We start from the raw sequence: 20,660 nt of genomic DNA, 5'->3' as shown, positions 1-20,660 counted from the left end.
GACCCGTTTTTTAAACGAAACGTTGGGTTGTCTTTGATTCTCGTTACCAATATCCAAAAGGAAGCCTCTACTAGTGTACCCATCAGGTTATATTTCGCAAGAGTCTTCTTCCAAGTGCTTAACGCAAGGAACTTTTGTATAGTGACTCACTTATTCAATGAGCTGATGGTTGAGAATGGAAGAAAAATAGTAGGACTCAACTGCAGCTGAACAAATCGTTCTTTGAATTTGCAGAGCTTTTAAAAGTTTTACCTTTTTTTATATTGGAAGAGATAATAGCCCTCTTGGAGTTATCTCGTTTCTAAAGCAGCTTTGTACTTTTTATAGTTTGCTTTCTTGTATATCTTTAAAAGTTGTGGTTTTTACAAAGTTTATCGTACAAGAGGATGCAACAAAAGCCTTTAAACCTAAACAGTCATGTTTACCTTCAAAAACACCTCAAATGTATAGTCGACTATTGAGGAGAAGGAATTCAACTATGATTCAAATGATATGCAATGACAAGATACGAGAAGAGAGTCGCTAGAATAGACTCAATTCGATTGAATTGAATTTTTCTTGAAAATATCTTTTCTCCTCTTAACAGAATTCACAGTATCAAATGCTACTATTTTCTAGAGGAGAAAGAAACAGGAGTTATTGACTCTTACAGAAATTGAGTATTGATGATACACTTGTGTGAGTCATTGTTGTTTCTGAGATTTGATAACACCACGAGATATTTTGTATTCTTCTTTGCACATTTGTTTTGGTTTTGTCTTTTGCTATCATCAACTTTTGTAGCTTTAGTGATAATGCTGCTTGTTCATGATATCGTAAGAAAGGAATTTGGTGATTGCTGAGAATAAAGGAGTGTTGTGCTTGCGGGTTTCTGCATTTCTACTAAATAATAATATTTCAACTGGAGCTTTTGAATAGACTACAGAAGAGAATGACTTGGTTCATACTCTAGTTCCGTGTTTCGAAATGAAGCAAAAGTGACGTAAAAACTGTTCCATAAAATACAGTTAATCTAGAGAGAGACGTCTATGGAACAAATTCTTCATGAACAATCTATATTGCTTGGAACTCTCATGACTACTCTCGAAAATTCTGAAAGAAACTTTCTTATCTATGTGAGAATGGGCCATGTTTAATAGCTTTATACTCTCAAAGAGCATAAAAAACTTGTGAAATAAACATTGGCTTCCTTCTAATCCTTCTTGTACCCTATGAGAGTTGGCATTATATTAGCATACGAGAATAAGAATATCGATAGCGGAAAAAGCCATATTGATCGTTCTTCCATAGTTCAAGTCATCTCAGTCCAAGCCATAAAAGGTATGACATAGTCATCAGTTGATAAAGAGAAGAAGTTGGATTGGTATCCTTTACTGTTTTCCTTGTTGTTGTTGTGACCGACAAACAGTCAATCGTTTATTTATATTTGTACTCCGAAATAAACAAAAGATTGTTTAATTTCTCTTTGGCGATGGCGAGTTTGGATGAAAAGTGGGAAGCTGTGGACAAGTTTAAGTCTGTTGTGGTAGATCGTGAAAGAGATGTTTTTCGAGTGACAGAAGAACTGTATTATCTTCATAGCGGCAGAGAGCAACTCAGGGGTGTAACAAGTAGTTGCGACTATCGCTTGACGATACCATTTGCCCCCCATCTCTTTGGCTCGGGCAAAACGACCTTTGCCCGAACCTATTTGGAGTTGGTGCAAAGGTTTGGTGAAACTTCCCTGTCGACGTTTGCTTCAGACCCTTTGAGGAGAACCTTTTTGGAGAAGCTGAAAAGGGCTTCATTGCTTTCTGCGGATTTAAAGGAGTTGGAGCCCACAGACCTGAAAGAACGCAACCTTGAGTGGGCAGTCTACTATTTGTTTAATAAAGGCTGCCTGCTCTCAAGTTGGGGCTGACCTTTTTTGAAACTGATGAAGCCTTCCGACATGGTTGCTCTGTATCCCTGCTTTCTAGTTCCGAGTCTTCAGGAGATATTCTGGGGATTCCTTCCGATCAATATCTTTTTTTGGCATTTGATGAAGTTGGTGTTTTTGATACGAATGGAATTTTTTTTGAACTGGAGAAGAATGACAAAGGTGTGATTCGACCTTACAATGACTTTTTCGGTATCATTAGTCAATTGTGCAAAGAACCCGACTTGTTTTTTATAGTTGTTGGGAAAAGCAAGGGTTTAAGTATTAAGAATGATGTCTCTTCTGTATCAAAAGTCATACTACATTTTATTTTTTTATCACCTTTGGACGCTTCCAGTATTGTTGAATTCCTTGAAAAGACTCTTCTTGAAACACCTACTCAAGAACCGGTTTGTGATGTCTTATGTAGTTCTTCATTTTCAGTAAATGAATTGGCAGATTCGTTGTTGGAATGTACAGGTGGAGTTCCTGGTTTGTTGACTCGTGCTGTGAATATGCTTTTGAATTATATAATACCAAGAAACCAGCCTTTCATATCGAAAGAAGAATGTTTGACTTGTATGAATGACTATGATTTCCGAATAATTTGTGCTGAACCATTTGTGGAACGAATATTGATTTTGGACGAAGATAGAAAAAGTGTTTTTGATTTACTTTTGATGATGGCTCTTTATCGTATACCGTCTAAAGTAGATGATAGATTGACCTCGGAGTCCTTTTTATATGATGCCGTAACAGAAATGGGACTATATCGATATCCTATTGACCAGAATACTTTTCAAGTCCTAATTCCAAAAGTATTTGTTGGAATCTTCAAGAAGGACCCTTCCGTATCTTCTTTGGAAAAGATACTTCTTGGATCACTTGATGTAGAACCAGTAGATTGTTTCTTCTATTCAAAGTGTCGTGTATTTGAAGGAATTGTTGCTTTACGACTAGTTTTGATGTTGTCTTCAAAGAATCGAAATGAGTTGAGGGAATTGTTGTGTCAATTGTCTCCAATATGGAAACAAATGAAACTTCCAATGAGTACAATATCACCTATTCACTATATGAAGTCTGTTGTTAGTTCTAGAGAAACAAGAAATGAATCGAACAAGAGTCGAAGAACTTTTGCCAGTACTGAATGGAATAAGATTATTCGAGAGACACTTTGTTTAGAGACTATTTACATTCCTTTGGACGCTACTTCTCATAGTCCTGATATTATATTCAAATTACAATCTCCTGTGGAACCCAAAGTTCTTACTGTTGGAGTTGCTTGTAAAGGACGTTGGAAGTCGGAAGGAATTGGCTGGTCAGATATTATAGATGAAGCCAAGAAATTTTTAGATCCTGTTTATGATCAAGTCTTATCCAGTGCAATGGATTATCATCATTGTATGCTTATTATCGTTAGTACAAAGTTATCATTGAATGTTTCTAATGAGTTGGGTAATCAGAGTCGTTGTTATTCCAGTGGAATGTTTATTGGAAATGATTCTTTCAAAGTACCTGATAATTGTGAACTTGTTATTCTTTGTGAAAGAGATGTGGAAATGCTGATTGACGACGAAATTTTGAATGGACTTGAAAGAGCATTTTGTGTTTCTCATAATCCTACTTTTTGGGATTTTGGATTAGATTTACTTGATAGAATCCGTAACAGTTTCTTAAGTTGGCAATAGATTCTAACTCAGTCCTTTTCTTTGTTTTGAAGAGCAAATAAACTATTTTTTGTATGTTTGAAACTTGGTTACATCTTAGTTTTTTGCCTCTTTGGAGACCATACATTCTTTTCCGAAAAGAGTTTATTAGCTGGCTGACAGGGCTGGTTCACAGTAGTTCATTCTTATCTAGCCATTTTACATGGCTATGTAATTGCATAATACATTCTGAATATTATCAATACTAAATATACGACAATTGTATTCAATAAGTTGAGTCATTTTTGGTGTCTATGACAATAGATTGGCTATTTTGAAGCAATTGTAGAAAACTTTGTTGGGAAAGGCTCTCAAGTCATGAAAAAGTCCGTATTGGAGAAACAGAAAACTCTATATGACACCAGAAAGCGCTTTGTCTTTGCTCCAATTGTTTTAGAATCTCACATTCTTTCTTCTCTTCTACGTATGAATGGAATATTTGTTGACATTGAAACGTTTCTGAAATGTTTCGATTTTTCAGCATAGTCTCACAATGGATGACTTCAAAAGGCTGTTGGATCAGTTTTTTACCAAAATAGATCGCTATGGAAGCTTGAGACACGTTGATAATGACTCAATTTGAGCAATGGAAAGTTATACAACAAAAAACTTTTTATTCAAAATAAAATGCAAGGCTTAAACTATGGTATTTTACTTCTCAACTTTGGAAACTGTGAAGGTTCTAAAACAAACCTTCTTCAGCCAGAGACCCGATGTGATTGGGTGAGCACCCAAGTTTCCATAACCAAGCATAAACTTTACCTTTCTGAAAGGTAGAATGAGTCTTCAACTAGATTAGGTTTGATAGAGCCACAAGTTGGCGGACAAAAGGTTGTAGATTGTTGTGCAAACTTCAAAGATGTAATGGTGATGGAACTTGGTTGAATCGATCGAAAGCTGCTTGGTTTTCATATTAACAGAATAAGGAATATTTTAGTAGAATCTTTTGTTTGGAATTGTAAGTTTGTAATACGTTGAATCCTTTAGAGGAGTGGTTATTTGACAAATTGTAAAGGAGACAGAAATGTAGTCAGATTGAAAAGTTTTTGTAAATTCTGCACCATCAATCGTTTTCAAACAGTTATCTGTCGCAATGATTTAGACAAAAGGTATGTTTCTAGTACCTGGAAAATGTTGTTTGGTAGGAACTTTGCTGAGATGTGGAATGCCCTGGCAGATAGTATTGTTGCAAAAGATTACTATCACATATTCAAATAGGTAGTTAGTTATGTATTCTTATCACATTGACATTGTTGCAAGATATTGTATAATTCCTTTGCAGTATGTTGTCCACATAGGAGTGCTTCATTTTGAGTCGTTGGCTCTACACTCAAACGTCCCTGACTTTGAGTCATCCAGAAACTTTCTTGTGACTACTACTCTCTTCAGGGAATGTTAGATTGAGTTTTTACTATGGCTACTCTGGTATATTTTGATATATGCAATATTTGGATAGTTAACAAACACAAAAAGTTATAACCTCAAACTTTGCCATTCATTGACTGGGTCTACACACAAGTGCCAAGGATTATATCGAGTCATTGAGTATTAGAAAACATACAAATAGGGATATAATTTACGGGGTAAAGTTTAGAGTACTGTTAAAGTCAAGGAGCTCATAGAGAGAGTATCTCAAACGGTTGCTGAAAGATTGAAAGTTGCAAAGATCGTCCCTTTCCAGATTCAACCCTATAGTTCTCTTCGAATGAAAGTCAACAGTGAAAAGTTATAAGAGTATTCGTTAATAGCACTGTTAGATCATTTATGTTTCTAGTTTCCAAAAAAAAGAAGAAGAAGCAGAGCAGTCTTTCTACTACAAGAGCTTAAGTTCCATTGTTTCCTAATTTTTTGTTTTAAAATTATCCATTCGAAGAACCCACCACTTGTCATCATAACAAGGTAAATGTCCATCGGCAATCTTACCTAATTATATAGTATTGAAAAGAATGAGACTTTCTGCCGATTTGAACAACGCTATGTGTACGATTGCAATCTTGCTTTAGCAATGTTATCTTTTCTTGCAAGAGTTTGCTAAATGGGAATGTTTTACAATCATCTATAAAAAGAATTGTAAAAGGATTGCTCAGATGTTTCTGCTATGATGAGAAACACTGAAATGTAAACTCCTTTCTGTTATAATAGTTTTTTTTGGGCATAGAGACTTTACTGATTTTTGGTACTCTTATAAGCCGAAAGTTTGTACACTTTTTAAACTTTTTGTTATTTGTCCATTTTTTGGAAATGTCTCTTTAACAGCTAAAATACTCCTATAGTCAGCATCACCTTGCTTTTTCAGTAGATACTTTTATCATTTATGTAAAACGATACAACAAAACGACTGGGTAAGATGACTATTGAAATTTTTCTTTTGGTAGAATTCGTGATAAATGAATTAACGATCATCCATAAGGGAATAGATATGAGACATTGAGACAAACTATATAAATACCTATCTACAAGGTGTATCAAAACAACAATGTCTAGGAAGATCAATCATAGCAAGGAGCAATCTATCTCTGGTCAGAATCTTCTTTAAACGCTTCGTCAACTTATTAACGAGCGTCCTACTTATCTAATAATATGACCCTGTTAAAGGTGCCAATCTATGAAGACAACTATGACAGATGGGCAGAAGTAGTCACTGGATTTCTTCTGCATGCTATTCTGAGAAATGTCTTTTATGTTCCAAATCTGATCACAAACCTACAATTCGTCTCTTTAAAAAGAGTATCTTCCTAAATGAAAACGGACATAACTAAAGTGCCCAAAAATAAAAGGAATAGGATTCGACTAAGAATCTAGTTAAGGTTCTTACAAACTATCTTGAAAATGTGAACCCAAGGGCTGATATCGACAAGAGCCTAAAGGACCAAGATTCTGACTGCAGGTATGCACGAAAAATATTCTAAAACGACATTCAATAAAAATCTGCTGATTTACGAGAGAGATGAAAGGTTCACGACCTTGAGTTGTTTGGAATCCATTGCCTTGGTTATCTCCTCGAAACACAAACAGCGAATTTCCAAGGGATACCAGAGTTTAAACAACGATATTTCTTGAATGGAGTATATAAAGGTAACAGAGGTATTCAATATTGGACAATCCAAAAAGACAATACAAGCCAAGTGGAGCTCAACGTCTCAAAGGAAAAGGTGGGACTGTTACAATAGAAACAATTCAAAGCTTGAAATATGTTCAAAGAGAGGTTTAGATTCCGAAATTTCATTTTTATAACTTTAATCCCTCGATAGGTTTGAAGTGGCTAAAGTGTCATAAACCAACTTAACGATATCCAAAGTAACTGTATAGCCGCCCTGGAAACTCTTGAAAAACATTATCAATTTGTCCAATTTACAATTTGTGTTTAGGTCATTCGTTGTTGAAAGTTTCGAGTTGTATCAGTCTTTGAATAATGCAAACAATATACCGCTTAAAAGAACCACAAATTGACAGGGAAGAGGACGTCAGGACAATTATACAGACGTTTCTTTTTCAGTTCTCGGAGAAGGCGTACGGTGGGCCTTCGTTCAATCGCCCGGCTTGCTGTTTTGCGCCGCATATTTATGGAGCCGGCAAAACATTTGTAGGCCAAAACTTTTTGGCCTATTTGAATATTTTTGCAGAGCGTGAGTGTTCCCAATGCACAGACTTTTCAACAACTACACAGTTCAAACGATAACCCCCAACCGAGTGAGTTGAAAGTGCCTTGGAAACACTTTGCGGAAAACACTTTGTCAGTTATCTTAGAACTAAGAGAGAGCTTTTCTGGTGCTCCTTTTCCAAGTTTTCTAGAGGCTTTGATGTATAACATAGTTTTGGCTGCTTATCGACAAAATGTTGAATTTACGGACGCTCTTCAGATGGCTCAGAGGACGGTAAAGAATTTTGATACTGTAGGAGTTGTTCATTTTCTTCTCGAACAGTTTCAGAAACAATATTTATTTTTGATGATAGACGAACTTAGCCACCTGAGTTACCTCACCAAATACTATAGTGAACTTACCGAGAAACAATTTATCGAGCCCGATGCAGAATATGTACCTTTCCGGAATTTTTTCCGTTTTTTACGTGATTTGTTGATTACAGGGAAGGTAATTGTCTATTTGGCAGGCAGGACATCTCAAATCTCAGCCCGTATGTCTGATGCTCGCTCCAGTAGCATGAGCCTCGATATGTTGCGATTGAATCCTTTTAACCTCAACGATATTAATGAATATCTTGAGCTGGCAATTTATAGTGGAAAGACCTTGAAGGACTGGTTATTGCCCTCAGATGGCTTGCAACATCGATTCGCAGAATTATTAAAAAAGAAGACAGGAGGTATTCCGTTGATTTTAAAGAATACTTTAGTAGCCCTAGCAGAGAAAGCTGCAGACTTGTCGCAACCTGTTATCAACGATGACAATATGGAAAGTGTGTTAGATGATATTTTTCACTCTGTAGTACGAAAGACAACAACGTTTATTGTTCCGGAGATATTAGATTCTGCAACCCTTCTTCGATATCAATTTGTTCTTTTCAATTATCAGCTCGGGACAGTTTTTCCAATCAACTTTGCAATTGCTCTATGTGGAACGACAACTTATTTGATGGATTTGGTTGCAACTTTTGGGTTTTACTCTGAAGTTTTGGGCGAGGAATTCAAGATTGGTTGTTGTGAGTTTATATTGCGAGCTCATAGCAACTATAAATTTTTCCGTGAGGCTACTGAACTTTTTCCTTTATCTCCGTTTAGTTATATTCCCGACACTTCAACAGCAAAAGGAGTCTTCTTTGAATTTGTATTTATGAAGATCTTTCGCTTTCGCTTATTAACTTTTCTTCATTCTAATTCCTCGCCTATTGTACATTCTGCTATTCCAGGAATTTTCCAGGGTTCTTTTATTGAACAGGACAATGTTTCTTATTCTATGGAATCAACAAAATCTTATGATATACCCATCTTGAGAAATGTCTCTGGTTCATTTTCTGATTATTATGGGGATTATTTACAACGTTGTGGTATTTTTGTTCCGAAAGATGGCAATTCTAGTGGTCCTGATGCATATGTTGTATTCCATAATGGACAAACACGTTATGTTGTTGGATTTTCATTCAAATTTTATCACAAAACTGAATTTTCGAAAACAAATATTGAGGAGGAAGCCGAACAATTTTTTAAGGGAGTTGTTTCCGTTTTGAATGACGAATCTTTTTCATCTGTTCAACTTCGTTTTCAGTTTGTGGTAGTATGTACTAGATATGATCAATCTGTAGGTTTCTCTACCGAAGAACATAATATTGTTGAAGATGCAAGTGGTTTTGTGACTCAACATTCTTCGGGATCAACTTTGAATGAAAGTAGTCGATCATGTCTGCAATTGGTAATTGTTTCTCAAAGGAACCTTGAAGTGTATTTGGGAAGAGATAATGTCGAAACGTTGAGGAAAATTGGGGAAGCAAACCGAGGAGAGTTTTCTAAAGACTTTTCAGTATGGTGTGAAACTGTTTTTGAGTCGATGTCCAATGAATATGTTTCATCTTTGGAAACGGAGCAATCAAATGTTACTTCAAGAGTGACTCGAAATATAAGACCGAGAACAAATGAGGAGAATAGGATGCAAATGGAAGAGCTTCAAAGTGCTATGCAAGTGGAAGGAGGAGATGCACGAGGCGAACAAAGTGTTGCAGCATCGAGTTCTTCGTCATTCGATTGGAATACTTTCCTAAGAGAATATTGTGGGTTCACGGAAGCTTCGTTTATTGAGCGCTATGCACGTCAACTGCGTGTGTTTAGTCCAAAAACCTTTCCATATTTGGACGACTCTACTTTATTAACCTTTGGTGTAGCGCCTGGAGACGTCATTCTGATTCTTCGTGGCATCCATGAGTTTCTTGAAAAGGAGATGAAGCACTGAACCTGGTCTTACTGGAAAATGCTTACAAAAGGCTTCTTTTTCTAATCTCCCTCATCGAAATAAAGTCTTGAGAATTTTTTTTATTTTCCAACTTGCGAGAGCGGTATTGTTTGAACATTACATTTGTGCTACAATTCTTGAGCTCATGGCAATGTATCCTTTGTGTGTTTATTCAGTAAATTCAGAAAATGCTGCGGTAGAGACAGAGTAAATAATAGAGAACTGAGTCGCTTGAAATCAAAACTCTAAGATCACTTTCTGCAACAGATTATTCTTCTATAGAGAAACTATAAGAAATTTTCTGAGAAGCACTGATATCATCTAAATGAATTTCTACAACATCGTTTTGTTGGATACAAAAAATTGTGTAGTTGTTATGGGAACAATGTCCTTAGTAGTGGATTCCCAGTCGTAACTTCTTTTCTTTTTGGATAATAGTAGAACAAAAAAATGACAAGGTTTTCAACTTGTGTGGAATTGTATATAAAGAATGTAGTCAACTTGGTTCCATTTTGGACACTATTTCTGACCAACGTTGGAAATACGTTCTTCAGAATAACATTTCTCCTTGGCAAAATCTTAGCTACATTCGATTTGCTTGTCAAGTTTGCCCATGTTGTGACCTTTTGAGGAAGATATTATTCACATAGAAGAGAAATTCGAGAACATAGAAAACTATCTTTATGCAATGGAATATGCGTGAGAGAGAATGAGAGTTACTTTCTTGGGTTCCATCTGCATTTGTTTATTTCTTGACGATTGAAAGAGGAAGTTATTATTACAATAACAGTTATGTTGATTGTAAGTAAAAAGTATATTGCCAACTATTTCATACAGCTTGTGGATATTCAGAATGAAATAATGAATAGTGAAATGGCTATAAGAGCAAAGAATTTTGATCAAAGCTTTGACTGTAATGAAATAGTGAGCAACCAGTTGTTATTTTTCCAAGTTGATTACAAACATTGAACCTTAATCTCCATCAAGATAAACAATATAAAGATTGGTTCCCAAAATGAAGCATTTTTTAAAGGACATTCATTTCTCATCAAGTAAAGAATATGTTCGAAATGAAATGGTAAGAGGACCATGGATGATCTTGTTTCTATCCATTTAAATGCAACTGAAGAGTTGTGCAACTCTTTTCAAAATGTATTTGACAACTTCAGTTGTTGCTATTTCCATTTTAGTTGCTTTCATTTAAGAACCGACTGAAGTTCACAAATACAGAATCACTTGTCCACTTAAGGAACATAAAAGAAAGTATTGGGTTCCTCAATCCATTTTTTATCTATTTATTTCATTCACAAATATACAAGAAAGTCATCATAACAATTTTGGGTCAAATGAGTTTCATGCTTTATCCACTAATGTTTCTTTTCTACTTGTGGCAGCAGAAGGATTGTTATCCAAAGGATTGGAAGCAGAACGATCTTTCTTATTGTAGGCTGCTGCTGAAGGAAAGGTCGCAAATGAAGACTTCAAAGGCTTCGAAAAAATCTGACTAGACAACTGCAGTTCATTCAATTCCTTATTAAGCCAATTGATCAATTGCTGGTTACTTTCCAATACTTTTTGGTTTTCCTCCAATTTCGCATTACAAGTCTGGAAAGATTGATTTAAATGCTCCAACTCGCGTTCTTTGCTTGAGACTTTTTGATTCAAAACTTGCATCTCTTGTATGAGTTGTTCTATTTTATGTTGTTTCTCTTGTAATAGTTGTTCTTGTTGATTGGCAATGGTTGTCTTCATTTTTGCCTTTTGTCTCGCGTTCTTCAACTCTTCTTGAAGTTTTTCAATGATACTGTTGCCTTTGTTGATTTCTCCAATAGAACTTTTGAGTTTTTCTTCCAAACGACTACGACTCATCCGATACAATTCCAACTGGGTCTTCAAATTTTCTTTTTCTTCTTTATCCTTGAAAGCTTCTTTAGTATTCTGTTCTGTCCTTTGATATTTCATTACCTTTTCCCATTCACGAGTCTGAAACTCTGATTGGGTTTGCCATTCTTCTATTTGAGTAGACAATTCCCGATTCCGTCTTTCCAACTCTTCCAAACGGCTAGTCTTTTGTTCCAAATCTAATAAGTAATGTTCTTTCTCTTGTTTCATAGTTTTCAAGTCAGCTTTAGCTTGATCAAATTGTGACTCTAGTTCATCTCTTTTGGAACGCATTCCTTTCAGTTCTTTTTGAGTTTGTTCCAACAACTCTCGTAAATGAGTTACTTCGGTATTCCATTGTTCAGCTTTTTGTTTCCAAACAAGGACTTCATCTTGATACACTTTTATATCTTCTCTTTTCTGTGCTTCCAAATCTTCCCATAATTTCTCTCTTTCAGCTTTCTTCTCTTCTCTAATTTGGTTCAACTGTCGTTCCTTTTCTCTTTTCCAATCTTCCAATTGACGTTCTTTTGTAGACAACAAACAAATGAGAATTTGGCTTTCAAATGAATTTTTATCCATTAAACTTACCAGTATCTGATTCAAGTTGATGCAACTGATTGGAAAGCTGCTCATTTTTACTCTTCTCTTGTCCCAACTGAGTTTCCAAATGAGCAACTTGCGACTGCATATTCTCTATCATTCCGTATAGTCTATTCAGCGATAATTTAAAATGACTACAAGTTGTTACACTTTGAATATGTTGATAAGAACGTGTATCTCTCTCTCTCTTACTTATGTATCGTCTCGTGGCTCGCAACATTTAAATCAACAGATAGATAAGTCAGTGTCCGGAATCGAGTGTTTTCTTCAATTATCAAAGTTGCCAATTCTTTGTCTTTCATGGATAAAGTGGCTTGAAACCTTTCCTTATCCTCTCGACAGTTGGACAACAACTCGTGAAATTTGCTCCCAAAACCTTGAAAATCCACCAACAGGTTTTGTTGGTGTTTGAAGACGAGAAAACTATCTTCATCCCAATAACATTCGTAAAATAAAAAGGGGTCTTTTTCGTCGAAAAGTTTCAAACGAAATATTTTGTTGGCTACATTTTGGGTTTCATAACAAGTAGTGATGGTAACCGTTATCTTGTTATGTTCTCCATTCAAAGAAATGACCTTGACTAACAATGTTTGAGTATGGTTAGAAGAATAACAGAGCGTAGTCATTTGTTTGACTTTTCTCTTTGCAATTCAAATAAGGAATCGACTTTTCCATTTCTTACTTGTCATGTCGTTCTTTTCAAGTGCTCGAACCCGCCTTCAGTCACTTGCCATTTTTATTGTTAATAGTCGTGTTGGAAACTTGACTCATGAGAACCCTTTGACTTTTCGTTTCTTCAGCTATCCAAAGCATAACTTATATACTACTTCTGTGTTGCCTGGGTCAAGTCATTCATTATACAAAGGCACTCATGGTTTCCCTCATAGACAAGTACTCCAACAACCAACACTATTATTATCGCTCAAACGCTCGTTATTCTTACAAAGTCAACCCACTCCTAACCCAGACTCTGTCAAGTTTTTACCAGGTAGAGAAGTAGTTCCTAATGAAGCAAGTGTAGACTTTCCCAACGCTCAGTCTGCTCAAATATCGCCTTTAGCAAAAAGGCTGTTTCGGATTGAAGGCATATCTTCAGTTTTCTTAGGTCCTGACTTTGTGACGGTAACCAAAAGGGAAGATGTCAGTTGGTCGGTGTTAAGGCCTGAGATATTTGAAGCCATACTAGAATTTTATAGTAGTGAAGAACCCGTTCTTTTGGGAAGTTTACCCGAGTCAGATACTACTATAAGACCGGAAGACGATGAAGTAGTTGCTATGATAAAGGAATTGTTGGAAACAAGAATCAAACCTGCAGTTGCAGAGGATGGAGGAAATATATTGTATAGAGGATATAATCCAGATACTGGTATTGTAGACTTGGAATTACAAGGTTCTTGTACGACTTGTAGTTCTAGTGTAGTGACTTTGAAAAGTGGAGTAGAAAATATGCTTATGCACTATATTCCTGAAGTCAAAGGTGTAAGAGAAGTCATAAGTGAAGAAAGACAAAAGATGGAACAAGTAAGTAGAGAACAATTGCAAAGTTTAGAACAAAGACTTCGAGACTCCGGTGTATTGAGAAGTTGACTATGTTGTATGAAAATCATAAAAAGAATGTAAAAAAAGAAAGGATTGGAAAAGGAGATTATATAATATCTTATATGACATTGGGTTTCCAATCTCTATTGTACTTTACAAACCAACCAAAGATATTAAAGCCTTGGAAAAAGTTGAGTAAGAAATCAACGAATGGTTCCAAGAACAAGTTTATAAATAGTGAAACGAATTTTTGTCACCCAGTTGGGTGTTGTGTTCACAGAGGACTCAAACTCTACCGTGATAGTTGGCTTATCAGTTGCTCGACACATAACTTAAAATATGGCTGTATTGTCCATTTGACACTTTTCTTATTTAGTACTTTGCTAATTAATACTGCTCCTTTGTTGATGGGTCTGGACAAGGATTCTTGGCAAGTACAAGCCAGCGTTATCTCAGATAATACACTTCTTAGAAGGTATATTGTCACCAATGGAAAGGCCATATTACGTTATGCTCTTCCCATTCCTATCGATGAACCTATAAGAGTATTACAATCAACTTTGGAACAATTGCTTATCGATTTGCACTCACCTGGAAAATCAGGTCTTTCGTTGGCTTGGAAGGATATACAAAAGGCAGTACAAATCTTGCATAAAAGTGAAGTTGAAATATTGTTGGATAGTAGAAAGGAACATAGAGATGAAGCTGCCAGTGCTTTGGGAGATATCGATCAATTGCTCGGCATTATTCGAGATAAAATACAAATTGCAAAAAATAGTAAAAAGGCAGTCAAAGATATGAAAAATGACATTGCTAACGAGACAGAAACAAGTTTGGATAAAATTGCTCAGTTAGAAGAGTGGATGGTTCAAGGATTTCCTTATCCAATACCACACAAGTATGATTCCTTACCTCGATTGAAAGGAAGAGCCACTGTGGAAATGACGATTACGAAAGCCAATGTTGCATTGAATTCTTCACCTTTTAGAGATAAGAATGGCAGTCCAATAGGAAACAGTATCCATTTAGTAATTGTATTGGATGGTTATAGTGCACCTTTGACTAGTGGAAATTTTATGCAAGTTTTATTGAATAACTTATATCAAGATGCAACAGTAGTGGACAAGGATTCAGGTTTCTATTTGTTGATTCAACCCAAACAATTATTTATCGATCCAGATACTCAGAAACCTCGCAATATTCCTATGGAAGTTTTGATAGATGGAGATCCTTACCCTATTTGGGGAAAGACTTTAGAAACTGCAGATTTAGCTGATTTGCAACCTGTTTTGCCTATGACAGCCTTTGGAGCAATAGCTATGGTACATTCTTCGGAAGATGAGAACGATGCCAATTCCAGCTTCTTCATATTTACATTGGATCCCAGATCAGAACAAGCCAGAAACAAAGGAGGAAATATTCTCAATGGCAATGTAGCTACTTTTGGATATATTGTTCAAGGATTAGAATATCTTCCCCAAATTTCACCCAAAGATAAAATAACTTATACTCGGATATTGAATGGAATAGATAAATGGGAAAAAGAAGGCGCTTTTTAACCTAAAAATGTATTTCTATCCAACCATTCTGTCCATATTTTACAAAGTAGAGGAATACTTTGTTGATATCGACTAGGAAATAGTTGTTGAGATAGTAACCACCATTTTATCATCCGAGACGAGTGTCCATCCCAATTGGGCATTTGTTGTCTCCAATCTTCATACAATCGTCTTATGAGTGGAATGTGAGGTACTTGCATGAGTTGTAAATACATCCATAGCCATTTTTGATTCCATAAAGTTTGTTCATCTTTTTTCATGATGTGACTAGTCTGCTGAGAATATCTTTCTGGTTTCATTGTTATTGCTGATTGAAAGAGAGACCAGTCGAGATGACTACTTTCTAGTTGATTTTTCACATGAAGAAAACACATTTGTACAAAAGTGGGTTCAAGAATAGGAATATGTTCGTCATTCATAATAGAGTTGTTGAGAAAACGACCATAATGAAAATATTGCGATAAAATACTCAAATGTTTCATGGATAAAGAATGCAAAGACCATTTCGCCATACTACAATTGCATATGTTCATCATCTCTAAATAGAGTTGCAAAGCTTCAGGCTTATCATGTGATAGAATCTCATATAGAATAGCATCATAAATGGAAGGCTTTGTGGGTTCACAAAAATATTGAAAAAAACCGGATAAAGATGGATATTCCATAAGACTCTCCATTGCTATCTCATCTTGAGTGTCCACTTGAATAGGAAAAGAATGAAACAATGGCCATGAAGAAGTTAACATTCGTCCTTTCAAGGATATGGCAATGACACGAGATAACAGTCCTCGAGTACCTTTGGGATCCATAGAATAGTCAAGTTGACCCATTCGGCGTCTCACAAAGACAACTATACGTCCGTATTCTACTTTCATAAATGGATTCGAATTGGAAGGATTCTTTGCTTTCTTTCGATGTCTTTCCAATAGACTATTTTTCTCCAGAAAGTTTTCATCTATTACAAATGTTCTCGGTAAATATCTCGGACCGCTTATTTGAATCTTTTCAACAATTGTCCATTCAGGTACTAAACAAGGTGACATTAACCTCCAAGTACTAGAATAATAATCTCGACTATCCTTCAACGTTATTTCTATTGGAACAAAACAAGGCTTGTTCGTTCGAATATCGCGAGTTTCCAATAATCGATTCTCAGTAGCTAAAATATAGAAATGTCGAAATGCTTGAAGATGATACTGATTGTCAGTAGGAGATGCAGGAAAAACGGGATATAGTGCACATAATAAGGAAGCAATCGCAAAGCGACTCCTTTGAAAACTGCAACTACCACCTCCAAGAAATAAAAAGCCAATAGACATGCTATTCATCATATAATTGGCATATCTAGAAGAGTGACTTGTATCTGATTTGTGACGAATGCTTTTGTGTAAACGACGCAATATTCTAAGTAGCTCCAAATTTCCACTTCCTGCCATAATCAAAGACAAAGACAGCGGCAATAAACCCAAATACATGGAAATATGGGTTGGCACAATCTTCTCCAGACTAAGAAATAATTGCTTGACTAGAGTATAGGCTTGAGAGTCGAATGTTCCAGCATATCGTAGGCCGATGCTTACAGCAGCAGCCAAAAGAATCATTATAGTTCCTACAATTATATCGGTCATAGGATTGTCTTCGCTTAATTTTCGACGTAATTGTTCTAATAATGCATCCAAAGATATCTCTTGTCCTCCCACTAGTAAGGAATTCTTACAAAGGCTCGGCAACAAATTGATAAGATAAGAAGGGGTTGCATAAATATAGTCCCATAGTATCAACTGTCGTGATAATACAAACAAATATAAATGATCTGGTCGAATACTCTCCAATTCATAAAGCGATTCTGGAATAGTAAGCATGTTGGCAACACTCCAATCATTGGTCTGTAAATACCTACCAACAACAGAATTATATAAAAGTAAGATATATAACGCAAAAATATTCCTTACATGAGACATAAAGCCATGAGAGCTGCCGGAGTAATCACATCGTTGTTAGAATAATTCTCTAAAATAACATTTGGATGAGTATCCAAAATGATTGATTGTGAAGTGCTTTTTGTATTCTTGCCATAAATACAAGAATACAGTTTCTCTTCCAAATGAAGGTCTTGTAATGCAGCGCTTTTTGGACCCATTCCTAAACAAATAAAACCCAAACCAAAACCAACTGCCAAACAAAAACCTTGTCTTTGTCCCAAAGGAATATCGGGCTCCATATTTCGAGTCATTTCGGCATATAAACCTTCAACCATAAGACGATGACAAGTTCCTTGATATAAAAGACCTAAACCAAAACATGCAGCAGACTTGACAAAGTATTCCATTAGAAAAGAAACAAAATGTTATGGATAACTTTTACCTGAACTGAAACAGGAACTTCCCATTCAGGTTGAGAAAATGACAAGGGATTGAAATGTCTTATATGAATACATAACATTTTAGTTGCTGAATTGTCCATTGTGCCTCTTCCACTACAGGCAACACCCAAAATCAATCCAACGCAAGTAAGTTCATCTCTTCCTATCAAGTAACTATACCAATCTGTTGTTTGCAACACAGGAAGATGGCCAGTCAAACCAAGTCCAAGCAACACCCCTGCATGAGAAGCACAAGGCTCCGGTGGTTTATTACTAACTATCCAGGAACGAGATAACATAGTTTCAGGAGAATTAGGATCACCATAACAAGGTTCTCTTCGAAAGAACCTCAAACTTGCAGCAACTCCATTATGAAAACGTGGCCAATCAAAGTAATGAACAGAAACACTAGACATGTCCAACTTCACAAGTGGTAAGGAATCAGAAGGAGCTTTGGCAGCTAAACTATAGAAAATGAGATATTTTAAAGTCACACAAGAAAAAGAAAGAGAGGCATTGTGTAGCTTACCAAATTTTTGGTATCACAATAGGTTCCGTAGGATCAAAGGAAATATAGGTACCCAATGCAAAAGCACCTCTTCCTATACAAACACCTAAATTCTTTAAAAGTCTTCCAAGTAATTTGTTTGAAGATACAGTGACAGAATCATCTTCATACAATGCTTTCAAGTCAAGGGAGTCTAAAGATAATGGAGAAGCAGAATCCAATAAATTCTGTACTTCCATAGTTCTTCGATCAGCTGCAAACCTCATATGAATACAAGGATCATTCACTTCCATTCCCGATGTATAATTACTCGTATCAAAGTCAAGTAATAGGTCTTCCATATACATGGACTCCATCTCTAATTTATGAGACATATTCCATTCACTTGTCTCCATTTCTTCCATTCCTAACAATTTGAAAATGTCATCATTATACAAGTTATTCAATTGAGCATCTATCCAATTGTCCTTATATGAATCATTGAGAAACTTGCAGTTTTGCAATGTGTCGTAGATTGGTGTGGATAGACTTAGAGGTAAGGTAGGCAAAATATTCTGTACAAATGAAGGAATAGAGACTATACTTTCCAAAGAGCCATTATCATTTTGGAAAATCATTTCTAGAGCAACACATATCTTTTCAAGTCGTTCAAGTGGATTATAAAGACCTCTAAAATGAAACTTTTGAATGGTAGCCTTTAGCAAAGCCAAATCTTCGAGATTTCCTATGACAGCACTGGACAATGCATCAAAAATACAACAAAGAGGGGTAGAAAGTTCTTCCAACTGTTGATGATCATAATAAATTGGATGTAACAAGTCTCGATCATAGTGTTCCATCCAACTAGAACAACCTAATAAAGCTATCCACTTCTTTACTTGTCTGGCAACTGCTTCCAACTGATTCTCATTTGTGACGCAAGTCTTGTAACATTCATAAAGTAGATGAAAGGCAGTTGCTATTGAATAAACTATTTGGCCAATAGAGTCGGCTTTTGAAATTAGTATTCGAGTATCCATCTGTATTTGTGAAGAACTGATTTCCCAAGGAAGAAATGATATGTTCTCATTCTTGTAGAATATCGAATATTTGCGAGCCAAATAACTATTGAAAGAATAGTCGTACAAAAGTAGAGACCGAGCATTCTCATCATTCTTTGTATTTCTAAGCAACTCTTCTTTCAAGCCTCCATTCAACAATTTGGATAGTAACCCTTCAACAACACAACTCAATCCTAATGAATTTTCATATGCATGAAGTAAATAATTTCTCAAAATATCTAATGACTGTTCCAAACTCTTCCATTCTTTGCAATGTTCTAGTGAAGCCGTTGAGAAGGAACGATCGTTGTGTTGACAATGCATATAGAAAATCCACAAAGAACGCAACAAACAACTTAATTCGGGTTTCAAAGCTGCAAATGAACATATCAAAATATCTTTCGTTGGTTGTGAATGAGGACGAAAACAATCTAATGAAATGCGATAAAACTGATTATCATTCCATTCCAAAGTAACACTTGAAGAGACTGAGTCCTTCAAAGACCTCACAAAACATGAAAGTTGATTCCCTTCCCTTTGGTAAGAGTCATAAGCTCTGGTCACCAAGGCAAAAGATACTGATGCTTCCGATATCCAAAATAGTTCAAAACGAAAGATCCATTGGCATCCAATATAAACATGAAACAGTCCCATCGCATCTAAACATAATAGATCTTTGAATTCTTCTCGAGTTATTGCAACTGCCTGGATGCTAATGAAAGCTTCCAACTTCATCTTCAAATGAAGCTTCTCCAAATGCATGTTGTTTTGTTTTCTCTCAGACCAACTAGCACCTTGAACTAGTAACATGTATAAATAAGCATATTGGTCTAGAATAGCCAAATACAACTGTCCCAACTCATCATGAAAAAAACTAAACTCTTTTGGTGTTATGTGAAATACTTCATCTACTCTGTCTACAAAGAAGGAGTCCAAGTCTGTTTCATCTACAGAAATATCTCTTTCACTTTCTATCTTTTCTTCATTACAGAGCACTAGAGACATCGTTTCTAAAACTTCGTCATAAGTAACCAACAGAGGCAAGTCTGAACTACAATAGATGATACGTTCTCCTTGATGGACACCTCGAAGGAAATAAAGTTTTCTTTGTTTCTTTTGAAATAATAAATAAACCGTGTCTTTTGAACTGTATTTGTTATTTGGAGTCAATGGTAAGATGACTGCCCAAGAAAGTTCCAACAGTTCACAACAAACACTGCCTGAAAAGCCATATCCAAGTTGCCAAAAGTTGTCGTTGCCCATCTCATCAAAAAGAATTAGTCGATCAGATATACACACAGCCACATAGTCATAAGTCCCATCGGTAAAAAGCACAGGCAAGGAAACGCGGTCTCCTTCGGCAACAAAAGAAAACTTTCGCTTAGTCCAATCTGCTACTTTCCATACGATAGATATATTCTTCCCATTTTTGTGAAGCACTAGTTCATTTTCTTCGGTACCATAAACACAAGTCTTTTCTCCTGGTTTCGGAACAAATTTAGAATTGAGTGTTGTCTTTTGTAGAAAAACTTCACAATACGACATTTTCAAATCGTCCAAATTGGGCAACTTTACAAAAATGGCGCTCGATGATAATAAGCTTTTTTGGATTCATAAATACTCAACAAAGAATAATAGAATTTCCTACAATTTGGCTTATTATGCATT

The 20,660-nt window shown here is 35.9% G+C and overlaps 6 protein-coding genes across 7 annotated transcripts; 4 read left to right on the top strand and 2 right to left on the bottom strand.

Moving 5' to 3' along the window:
• The first annotated feature begins 1,386 nt into the window (after positions 1-1,386).
• Positions 1,387-3,642, top strand: Gasu_42890 (archaeal ATPase). The gene is made up of 2 exons (XM_005704754.1): positions 1,387-1,809; positions 1,875-3,642. Exons 1-2 carry the CDS (start codon positions 1,472-1,474, stop codon positions 3,583-3,585), a joined length of 2,049 nt encoding a protein of 682 aa, XP_005704811.1. The 5' UTR covers positions 1,387-1,471; the 3' UTR covers positions 3,586-3,642.
• Positions 3,643-6,926: 3,284 nt separating this feature from the next.
• Positions 6,927-9,621, top strand: Gasu_42880 (archaeal ATPase). The gene is made up of 2 exons (XM_005704753.1): positions 6,927-7,186; positions 7,227-9,621. Exons 1-2 carry the CDS (start codon positions 7,016-7,018, stop codon positions 9,498-9,500), a joined length of 2,445 nt encoding a protein of 814 aa, XP_005704810.1. The 5' UTR covers positions 6,927-7,015; the 3' UTR covers positions 9,501-9,621.
• A 1,150-nt stretch (positions 9,622-10,771) lies between these two features.
• Positions 10,772-12,626, bottom strand: Gasu_42870 (hypothetical protein). Of its 2 annotated transcripts, XM_005704752.1 has the most exons (4): positions 12,177-12,626; positions 11,973-12,118; positions 11,466-11,908; positions 10,772-11,417 (listed from the first exon to the last, which is right to left on the bottom strand). In XM_005704752.1, exons 1-4 carry the CDS (start codon positions 12,608-12,610, stop codon positions 10,854-10,856), a joined length of 1,587 nt encoding a protein of 528 aa, XP_005704809.1. In that variant the 5' UTR covers positions 12,611-12,626; the 3' UTR covers positions 10,772-10,853. The 2 variants fall into 2 exon arrangements, with proteins under 2 accessions (XP_005704809.1, XP_005704808.1); XM_005704751.1 differs by having other exon boundaries at positions 10,772-11,908.
• Positions 12,627-12,636: 10 nt separating this feature from the next.
• Positions 12,637-13,773, top strand: Gasu_42860 (putative iron-sulfur cluster scaffold protein). Its single transcript, XM_005704750.1, has one exon. The coding sequence runs from the start codon at positions 12,672-12,674 to the stop codon at positions 13,569-13,571; it is 900 nt and encodes a 299-aa protein (XP_005704807.1). The 5' UTR covers positions 12,637-12,671; the 3' UTR covers positions 13,572-13,773.
• Positions 13,774-13,786: 13 nt separating this feature from the next.
• Gasu_42850 (peptidylprolyl isomerase) lies at positions 13,787-15,337 on the top strand. The gene has a single exon (XM_005704749.1). It carries the CDS (start codon positions 13,931-13,933, stop codon positions 15,080-15,082), a length of 1,152 nt encoding a protein of 383 aa, XP_005704806.1. The 5' UTR covers positions 13,787-13,930; the 3' UTR covers positions 15,083-15,337.
• A 24-nt stretch (positions 15,338-15,361) lies between these two features.
• Gasu_42840 (anaphase-promoting complex subunit 1) lies at positions 15,362-20,646 on the bottom strand. Its single transcript, XM_005704748.1, has 5 exons — positions 17,974-20,646; positions 17,447-17,909; positions 17,035-17,393; positions 15,442-16,978; positions 15,362-15,389 (listed from the first exon to the last, which is right to left on the bottom strand). Exons 1-5 carry the CDS (start codon positions 20,535-20,537, stop codon positions 15,384-15,386), a joined length of 4,929 nt encoding a protein of 1,642 aa, XP_005704805.1. The 5' UTR covers positions 20,538-20,646; the 3' UTR covers positions 15,362-15,383.
• Positions 20,647-20,660: the final 14 nt, after the last annotated feature.

The sequence above is a fragment of the Galdieria sulphuraria genome, assembly GCF_000341285.1.
Source record: "Galdieria sulphuraria unplaced genomic scaffold scaf_38, whole genome shotgun sequence".
NCBI classification, from domain to species: Eukaryota; Rhodophyta; class Bangiophyceae; order Galdieriales; family Galdieriaceae; genus Galdieria; species Galdieria sulphuraria.
This window is presented reverse-complemented; position numbering and strand designations above follow the sequence as displayed.